Source organism: Poecilia latipinna, unplaced genomic scaffold, assembly GCF_001443285.1.
Source record: "Poecilia latipinna isolate Pla-1442-1.1 unplaced genomic scaffold, P_latipinna-1.0 Scaffold2140, whole genome shotgun sequence".
NCBI classification, from domain to species: Eukaryota; Metazoa; Chordata; class Actinopteri; order Cyprinodontiformes; family Poeciliidae; genus Poecilia; species Poecilia latipinna.
The window spans coordinates 89,004-99,755 of NW_015114756.1; the positions used below are offsets into that span (position 1 = coordinate 89,004).

General features: G+C 36.4%; 1 protein-coding gene across 1 annotated transcript in view; it reads left to right on the top strand.

Moving 5' to 3' along the window:
• syt6a (synaptotagmin VIa) overlaps positions 1-6,513 on the top strand; it is an 88,659-nt gene extending 82,146 nt beyond the window's left edge. Inside the window, exons 4-7 of the mRNA XM_015017422.1 lie at positions 2,312-2,432; positions 3,356-3,527; positions 4,744-4,894; positions 5,954-6,513. Coding sequence (XP_014872908.1) covers positions 2,312-2,432; positions 3,356-3,527; positions 4,744-4,894; positions 5,954-6,025 — 516 coding nt within the window. The 3' untranslated portion in view covers positions 6,026-6,513. The remainder of the gene's footprint in view (positions 1-2,311; positions 2,433-3,355; positions 3,528-4,743; positions 4,895-5,953) is intronic.
• Positions 6,514-10,752: the final 4,239 nt, after the last annotated feature.

Genomic DNA, 10,752 nt, shown 5'->3' on the forward strand with positions numbered 1-10,752 from the left:
ATAGGAACGTTAACACTGCACATAAAAAATATTCATCTGAGTTAATGAATCAAAATAAATTAGGGAACAAAAATCTTAATTTCCTGCTCAATGAGTCAAACCTGACAACTCCCACATTTTTGCTATGTAAAACAATTTAGATTTTAGGGGAAATCAGATTGATGTTAGACTCTTGAATACAAAATCAATAATAATCTTTTTCAATTTTCATGTTTCATGTTTTCTTATTATATCATCTTTGAGAATTTACACAAATGAGTTTGCATTTGGAGTCATCTCTAATAATTACATAATTTTTCATGGAGACATCTTGCCATGAACAGCAGCATGCGACACACAAAGCAGGCAGTAAACTGACTGATTATGACAAACTTGTTTTGTTTTTCTTCATTGCAACTTATTGTGAGAAAAGGCTTAATACTGGTTGAGGCACTTCAATTTTGATTTGTTGATACCTGTTGGTGTTTTTGATGAGATGTGTCCATGAAAAATCTGACAATGATGATGTTTTTCATACATGTTTCAGTTTCATTTTGAATTTTGTTGCATACATTACACAGTTTAATCCTAGGAAACCACATGACATTATCTATTTTCAAGCAGCTGGCATCTTCAAAATGAAGGGGTGTGCATAATTTAGCAGCATTGATGTGCATCAAGCATATTCCATGTAGCCAATAAAACTTATCTGAGCTGTGTGTGTGTTGCAGTCTCCATGCTAATTCTTCAAATTCATTCATGAGTTTCAAATGCATAGAAACGCCATGATCCCTAGGAATTTCAGCTAAATTCTTTCACAGCTGTTCCTCGTTTGTTCACTTACTCACCTGGGCAGCATTCAGTAATCAAACTGCCCATTATAAATACTCTTTGGTTCAGGTACTTCATCGTCAGCTCATCTGTAGTCTGCTGGCTACTGTTGCAATTTCCAGTCTGGTCCTGATTTCTGAGTCGTTATGAAAATCATTTACTCACCATGCTCCTGCCTCAGCCCTCATCACAGCTAAAACATAGCAACAAATCTGCTGTGCCCAGTGTTTATTCACTAGTCAGTATGACTAGAAATGCCTTTTAGCTAATCATCTAATTGCTTTTATCTAAAACAAAACCAGCAATTATGCCATATATTGCAAGAAAATGTAAAGTATATATATATGTTTATTGTTTTATTTAGATATGTAGACTAAAACAGAAATGTAGAATAAAAAAACATTTAGGAGTAATCCTTTAATAAAAAACTGATTTTTTTTTCTTTTTGCCCTCTTTTTTAAATTTTTTTTGCTAAATAATTCAAACTCAGTCAGACTAAATAGAGAAAATCTCTGAAAACTCATTTTAAACTTTTGCCAAAGATTTTCTGTTAGCATTAGGACTGGACTTCGACTGGGTCTTTCTAATAAACATTAGAACGGCCCATTTTCCCATGAAGTCTGACCAATTTCTCTGTTTCTACTGTTTTCTAGTTTTATTCCACATGCATGTAGCTCCAAAGTTACATTTTTATGACCAAAGCTCTGTGTTTCACATGTTTGCTGTGAATGGATTGTGGCAGTCTGCAAGTGTGTATGTTTCTCCAAAAGTAGTGTTTTTCTTTCTGTTTTTCCTTCCAATTTACGGAGAGCTTTGATGTAATCCTTGGTTTTCATTATGCTGTTTATTCACAAAACTCACAGAACAGCTGCATAAGGACATAAGGGACATTTCACTTTTAATTTTATTCAAAAAGCATCTGAAAAAACTCCATGGTGTTATTTTGTGGTTTTTGTTCGTGCATTTATTATGTTTTAAATCAACTTGACAATAGGAATAAAGATGGAAATTAGCCACCTGTCCATAGATTTGTGTATTTAAATGTAAATGTTATTTATTATGTACTGTCCTGTTAAAAAAAATAAAAAGATAAGCTTGAACTTGAATCTATAGAAAATTTAAATTGCAAAGAAGTGCATTCAAATTGTTATTCTGAAGACAATTAATTGAGCTGGATTTCAATTAGATGTGTCAGAAAATGGGGACTATATACAATTACACTCCACACTTTTAAGTGTTTTGACCCAAAAAGTAAGTTAAAGCAAAAATGAATAAATAAAGTATAGGGGTATGCAGAGTTTTTAGGGTAATGTAAATCCTGAAAGTAATGTATTAAATGAAGAGTTAAAATTTTGGTGAAAGCTGCTGTAAAATCTGTAAAATCCAGTATATAAAAGAAGTCTTCAAATATCTTGTATGTCAAATCCACGCAGTGTGTAGAAAACTTGAGGGCTGAAAGTAAAACAGTTTTTTCCCCTCCTTTCTGTTTGTGTTCTGACAGGAAAGCGTTGACCTTGGGGAGATCATGTTCTCACTCTGCTACCTGCCCACCGCTGGCAGACTCACACTAACCGTCATCAAGTGCAGGAACCTCAAGGCCATGGACATCACTGGGTACTCTGGTGAGTCGTGTTCTCTTTGTGTGATTCACTTACAGTGACAGCGAGTCAAAAAGAATGGTCCTCCTCTGTATACCCATTTGTAGGCATGTCAGGGAGAATGAAGAAACCGTGGAAGATACTCTGCATGGGTGAATTCTGATTATTTCAGCAGTTATTAATACCCCGCACCTGTAAGATTGAGAATTTGTCAGCAAATAGTTGCAGACAATCTGTTGTTTTAATAGAGTGCCATCCTACTTCTCTATTAAACCTTCCCCTTCGATTGGGGTATCGCTTGTAAAATGTGACATTTATTATGCTTTAAATGCCAGAGTTCAGGTGTTATTCAGGATGAATGTGGTACTTTTTCTCTCACACATTTAATGACATTTCACAGCTTTTGATGTGACTCAGTTTTAATTCCCCGAGTGGTCAGAGCTTTTGCTGTCTGCCATTATTTCAGTCTGTGCATTGTAAACCCAAATCTATTGTATTGTGCCTTCCAGCATATCCAACTGTTTATGGATCCAGAGCAGCTTACAGATGACTAAGACTTGGCTTGACGGGCGGCTTGCAGTGATTTATCACTCAAAATGAAGAAGGAGATCAGCATTCAGGAAGCTTTCTCAGTGATGCTATTTGGAAGTTATCTTTGGCTCTCATATCCATTTTGTTTACGCACGGTGATGAGTCACTTTTATGCACGTTACTGATGCCAGGTCCTCCAGCACTGCCTTCCTGTTTGAGTAGAAACACTCACGCACTAGTTTATGAAATCCGGAAGGGCTGCGTCTTTGTTGACAGCAAACATTGAAGCTTTATCTTTTTAAACAATGCTCTCAGATTGGTACTGCTCTACTGGAGGGAAAATGAGTTCAATAAGTAGGAGGATGTACAAACGTGATGAGTTTCATTTTCTTATTTTCTTTTCTTCTTATTATTAGATCCCTATGTCAAAGTATCGCTCATTTGTGACGGCAGACGTTTGAAAAAGAAGAAGACGAGCATTAAGAAGAACACCCTGAATCCCACCTACAACGAGGCCATCATCTTCGACATCCCTCCAGACAGCATGGACCACGTCAGCCTGCACATCTCTGTGATGGATTATGATTTGTACGTTTGAGTAGAGCTCAAGTCATTAGTCTTATTTTTAATTGAGGATTTAGAATTAAGAGATTCAATAGTTGCCTCTTGCACAAAAAGTTAATATTGGACAAATATAACCTGAATAAATACAAAACACAGTTATAAATTCTGATTTCATTTTCACAAAAACTATCCAGTTTGCGACCAATCTGGCCCTATGTAAAAATACACTTTCCAGTCTTTAAAATCAGCCTAGTCAAAGTCTGGACTTAAATCCGAGTGAGCTCTCCTGTTTATGTTCGTAGATCCTCGAGTGGCTTTCAATTAAATCAATTCTGAGGGAGAAGAAACCAAAACTCCTTCACATGGATGAAAAAAACAAATTCCCAGTTATCACAGATGGTTGATGGTAGTTAATGCTGCAACCAGCGATAAATCATTTGCAAAATTATGCAGTCTATCTTTATCTGATATAAAATGTGCGTGCTAATCTGAAACATTTAGGTTGGAAATAAAAATAGAAAATCTTTAAGAGGCAATTCTTTCTCGCTGCACTGCCTGTCATGCAGAAAGAAACATCACACAGAGTAAATGCATCACAACAGTCTAGACAAATTGGGCTCGGCACACTACGTAGATGTAATTATAAGAATCTGCTGGGTAGGTAATTACAATTTGCTGTAGCAAACACTGAAATGATATTCTTTAGATAAAGATAAGCGCAAAAGCAGTGCAATACGGTGCTTTGTGTTTATAGAATGTGACTGTCCAAGCAATGTGAAAGGAACGGCTGCAGTGCAGACAGCTGACAGAATGAGAACATGCATGTTAAAGGTCAAATTGTGGGTATTTTTCTTGTCCTGTTCCTTTTGTTGTTAAAAGGAGAGGATACCTGCAGAATTAGATTCCTAGCCCTTCATGCTTTATTTACAGCCTGCAATCCTAATGGGACCTAATCAGGTTGTCTTAATAATATAAGGAGTTTTAGATTAAAAGAAAGTCTAAATTTATCCACAGTTTGCTAAATTGTTAACAAACATCAGCTGTAATGCCTTCGGATCAAGTCCATGTAAATGTCACAGAGACAACCAGCTGCATCAGTTGAAAGGGGATGGGCAATCAGAATTCTGTCTCCTTTGATTACAAAATGGTCCTCACGCAATTATGAAAAATGGCATGTATGAGATGTTGCATCGAGTTAAATCAGATTTATTCATAGTACTACGTGCTTGTGCCTCTGCAGGGTGGGTCATAATGAGATCATTGGTGTGATGAGGGTTGGAAGCCATGCTGAGGGACTTGGCAGGGACCACTGGAATGAAATGCTGGCTTATCCACGGAAGCCTATTGCACACTGGCATCCCCTCCTGGAGTCCAAGAAATCTGAGAAGGAGGTGAGTAAGATTTTAGGGCTCCTCATGGAAGATGTGGAGCTTCCCACTTGTCAGATCAAGCGCCCATTGATGGACAAATCTCCACCATCTGGATCATCTCAAGCCAAAAGCTGGGTTGAGTATTTGTACATGTCATGTCATCAGTTATTTTCTTAATAAATCAAAAATATAAGTTTCTCTGTAGTAAAGCTGTTCCTAACCCCTAATTTATACTGCATCCAACTCCGCTCCGCAATTCACAGGTGAACTGTAGCCGCTCCACAGCAGCTCAGTTTGTACTACTTGGGTCTCTTCTCCATTTTGCTTCGAACGGCAGAAATGCTTCACGAAGCATGCGTGCGAAATGAGAGCTTGCACGATAAAGCAAGTGGTAAAAATGATGAGTGGTGTCGTAAAATACTCTAGTTCTTAATTTCCCATTTTAATAAATTTCCCTCCTTTGCTCTCCCACTTCATTTGCCTTGACTGGTGCTCCAGCTTGGACTTTAGCAGAAACTTGACTTGATGCGTTTTATGTATTTGCAATAGCATAACTGTTGCATGCTAAAAGTACTATAAAAATGCCCAGATCTTCATTCATATAGCTAATGTTTTAAGCAAATGTCATGTGTCTTGGTGAATTATTTTGAAAATATGAATGCTGTGCTCATGCACCTTCCTGTTGGGAGCAGTGTGATCTTTGAAGATTTACTCTGGTGTCGGGTCAAAACAGAATCAGTTCTGCAGAAGTGCGACGCCGTGTGGACTCAATGTAAATGCTCTCTTTGACTATATTGGGTGCGTATTTACCGTAGCACAGTGGAGCCTCATGTAGTGTAAATTAGGGATAAAAGTAGCTTTTTTCAAAAAGTTGCTCAAGCAAATGTAACAGAGTAAAGGTAACTGGTTACTACCATACTGTGCTTTAAATAATGAAGACAAAGTTCTTTGTTTTTAGATAAAAATATAGTTTTATTTTATTTTTTCACAGCATATTTTATCCTTGAAGCACCTCTCTGCTCTGTAACAGAAGTGCCTGTGCCGAATGAATATCTGTCTTGTGTTTTGTGTGTCCCACAGTGGAAGGCGAGAACTGCCAGCTTTGACAGCCAGGGCTCCTGCCCCTCACCGAGGCCCCCTGCTAGTCCCTGAGATGAGCTACCTGCGACCCAGCGGCCCAGAAGAGGTTTCCTCCCTCCTCTTGATCCACTTCCTGTCTGTGTGCTTGAGGAGAAACACAATCCCACCGTCTTTCCCTTCTCCCTCTCTCTCTATCTCTCACTCCCAGTCCCTCCACTTCCTCAAATCTAGTCCCAGAGCACTCCCAAGTACTGAACTAGGACTTTCTGTCTGTCAGCTAAGAGAAGCTCAGGCTTTTCTAAGCGTGGCTGGTGTGATGGCCTGAAGCTAGCATTGTTTTCTAGGAGACTGGCTGGAAATCCTGTCTGCAGACATTGATTGTTGATTTGTCCAAGCTTAGGTAAATCGAGCTTGTTGGCATCACAAAGGACCTGGAAAAACAGAGGTTTTAACTATGAGCCATGGGGTCTCTTTGATGGAAAAAGCCCTGTCGGATATCACTCCATGAAAGCAGCGGATGTTTCACAAAGGGAAGCTGAGCACATGTTGCCAAGGAAGGGGAAAAAAGAGATGATCTTAAAAACAAGCTGTTTTAGAAGTCTATGGCTCACTCACATTTATTTTTACAGTCCTGAATTAACATATAGTATTCCTTTTTTAAATTATTTATATATATAATTAGCTATAAATGTATTTAGTTTAAAATACTATTTCATTATAGCTTAAGATGTCTGTTTAATTTATGAGAGGAAGGGTGAGGCTGAAACCTCAAGTATCTGTTCGGTGTAGCTTTCAAAATCTGAAAAGAAAGACGAAATAAGGCAACAGGAATTCAGCGTTGAGCAACCTGGTTTCCACTGCAGTTCAAAAGTTCAGGGAACCTACAAACTTCACAATGTCACGAAGGCACAGGAGTCTGACACTGTCAAAAATAACAACTATTATAACGCTTTGTGTAAAAACAAGTGAAGCTGTTAATGAAGGGAGGTGCAAATATCTCCATCAACAGGGACTTTTCAAGCACACTTTTAACACCGGAACCTTTTTATCACCTTGGTGTTCAGTTTCTTCCAAAATAGAACAGAAATGCTTGATTTTCTTCCAAAACACACTACAAAAAAAGCACTTTTGTCTCCTTGTTAGGTTTATTTTTGTTACTTATTTTGGTGGATGTAAATATATTTATGTACAGGTGTTCTGCTGTCTGTTTTGCTTTTCTAAATTAAAGAATATAAAATGAGAACTTAAGTAGAATTTTAAAAAAGGATATTTTGAAGTTTTGTGGTATTTTTTGTGGTTGGTGATCATGACTAAAAAGATGAAAAGAATAAAGTATATTCCCCCTTTTTTCTTTTTCAAATGCCACATTTTTCTGTTTATTTTTCACTAAATAATCAGTTAGCTCCATGTGAGGGAATTTGCAGTAAACTATCACCCCCGCAAAGGTAAAAAGAAAAGGCTGTAGTACGTTTTATGGAACAAAATGGAGTTATACCAAACCAAATAGAGCAGAACTTTTCCACAAAGCAAAAAAAAAAAAACCTCTCTTTTATGCTAGCTAGCAACATTAGCTAGTGAGATTAGCAACATTAGCTCTTGTCGTTTGGTGTTTTGGTAAGAGCTCTAGATTGTGTTGAAATTGGGAACTTTTTTGAAGTATAATGGGAAAGCAAGTATGTTTTTGTTTAACCATTTCACATTGGCGTTTCTGTCTTCCACGTTTAGCATTAAAACTTCCTGTAAAAGTTTCTATTTCTGCTAATGTCTATGTAATTTAGCCTGCAAAATCTGTTATGTGATGTAGGTCTCTCCCCAATTTGAGTCACGTTTAAGGCTTCACTTTCAAATAGAAGTTGCACACGTCCCAGTTGCCTGATGAGAAAATAATCCTAAATGTTTACAACATGAAAACAATATGGCTGACCTTTCCAGCACAAATAATTACTGTTCAGGGTCTTTAAAATGCACATTTCCAAAACAGTGAAAAATATTTCAATAATACTGTTCATACGGTTTTAAGCCTCTCTTAAAAGATGCCAAACAATTAATTGAGTTTTTCCCGGCTTCCGTACAGCACATTCTCCCGTTTTCACAATCCCTTTCTATTCATTAAATATTTCTGGGCGTTCATGGTGTGATTTCTAAATAAGATCTAGCCTAAATCTTATGAAAGAGATATTTTAAAACTACAGTTGGCCATCTAAGTGTAGCATCTGTTAAGAAACCGACGGCAAGCTGGCTCTCTGAGCAGAAAGCCCAACTTCCAGTTTTTATCCTAAGCAGAGAGAGTAGAAAATAATATTCTGTGAAATTAGCTGTGAATATTACCAAAGTGTTTATTCCATGTTATTTTTCCTCCACCAATGGGTCAAAGGTATAGCAGAAATAATAATTCTTACTTTTGTATTTTTAATAAAAGCAACTATACACATTTTTGCTTATTTTTTATTAATACATTTCTAATTTAATTGACAGATTGTTTTGTTCTGTCTTTCCATTTAGAAGACATATGCATTTGCTTTAAATATGTTACATTTTATGTAATGAAAGTATTGTTTTTAAATTTAAAACATTTTAAAAATACAGATGTGACTACATTATATCCCCAAAGAACTACTACAACTTTTAGAGCTGAACAGCAAATTATATTGTTTATTCACATCTGTACAAAAAATGTAAAGCTTTCCAAATCTATTTAGGATAGAAAGAGCAGCATAAAGCGTGGTCGTAGCTCACCTTCTTCATGTTAGTGACTCACATCGGGCAGCGACTCATATCTGGTAATGACAGAGTCTTCACTTTCATTTTCAGATTCTGCAAACAACCATCTGCTGCAGCGTCTGCTAACTGTGTAATCTGATTTATTGTTATTGCTACGGAGTCTTTTGTTAGCAAGCAGGCATAAAAGGGAGTGAATTCTAAAAACTTTACAGCTGTAAGATAAAAAGCACATTTATCTTGTATTTGTATCGGTTTACGATTGTTTTATGTTGTAATACTGAAATTATTATATTGTAAATGATCATGACATTGTGGGATTTTCTGTTCTGTGTTCTCAGACATCATAAAAATTTTTTTAAAAATCATAAACATGTTTGTTTTTACCAAAACATGTTATTCAGGTCCAATTTCCTGTAGCGTCCTGTTTTAGTTTGTGTTTCAGTTTGAGCCACCAGATGCAGTAATTGATGTCAAGCTCCTTATTAACATGTCTAGCAAACAATATGAGAAACTGCAATCTGGAGATGATACCTGGCAGGACAGCTGCTTAACAAGAATCACAGATTACAGTTTGGTACAGTTTGTACAGATGCATTTTACTTTGTGCCACAGAATATGTCATGGGAAAATCGGAGGCAGACATGACGACAAAAGCAGATGGATTCAGCAGACCCAGAAAGGCCTGTTTTAGACATTTCCGTAGCGGATAAATTTACCCGCAGCAAGCCGTTTGGCACCTTGGTGTTAAACTGAAAGCCTAAGATGACAGAGCGTGGGAAGCTGTTGGGCGGACAGGTCAGCATCAACATAACGGTGGCATTTCTCTAATTGGCACTTGTTAGAGCAAGAATGAGTCAGTGCATTGTTCATGCTTGACGTATTCTACCATAGCATCAACACGCTGCTGTAATTCAGTTATTTGAATGTTGAAGTTCTTCTTTAGACTAATGGCATTAATAGATTTCTACTATCTAAACAAGTGAGTGAATTATTGTGTTTCTGTTCCTTTTTTTTTTTAAAAATACAATGTATTTTACGATGGTCATATTTCTCTGACAGTGTGGTGTGTTTTCATCGTCGGTGGAACCCGTTAGGTCAATTGCCTCAGTTTATGGACTGTTTTAAGACCTTCTAGCTTTGCCTAATATTGTACTGTTTGTTGATATGATCTTGTAATCCTTTCCAAATGTTAAAATAGCTCTGAGGTTTAAATTTTTTATTAAACATTTTGTATTTGTAATAATAGAGATGTTGGTAAAGACAAATGGGTTCTAGATAAACTCAGTGATCCAGTGTGTAATAAAGTCAAACTGAAATACAAAACTGTATTTTCTCCACCAGTTTTCATTTCTCAAAAAGAGCATCAGGAAAATAGCTTGTTGTGCTTTTTCCCATGGAGCGTGACATGACTTCTTTTTCTTTGATTAAAAGAGTTTTACAAAAAGAAAGGGGCCTCTGTGTAGCAGGTTTCTGAGAGAAAAATACAGACACCAGCACTGGGTTAACAAACTGGCTGAACATGAATTAGGGGTGGACTTTATTTTTGTCTTCCTTATTCTGTGCATACCAAATGGCTTGTTCCAGTTGCACATTGGAATAATTTAACCACACTGATATTTACATAAACAGAATCCCTCTGAACTTCTTCTGAACTCTTCTGATACTGTTATTGCCCCCACACCTCATTTCAGCATTTTCTGACTATGTATATAATTTTGTAGTGTACATAGTTTGATCTCATGCTAAGGATTTCTTTGGTATTTGGAAAAAAAATCAGTGTTTCAAATTTGAGACTCCACCTGTATTGCATGTTATGCACATGTGCAGCTTACAGCTACACTTCTTGTACCAATGAAGATTATCTTTCCTTTGGAGGCAGAATGATAAACTGACATCAGTCTGACTTAGAAGTCCATAAAAATATTAGCTCCTTTCAAATTTACATTCGTTTTTCCTTTTTTTTTTTTTTTTTTTTTTTTTTTTTTTTTTTTTTTTTTTTTTTTTTTTTTTTAAAAAATTTTTTTTTTCAACTTTAAAAAAAATTTTTAAAAAAAAAAAAAATAAAAAAAAAAAAAAAC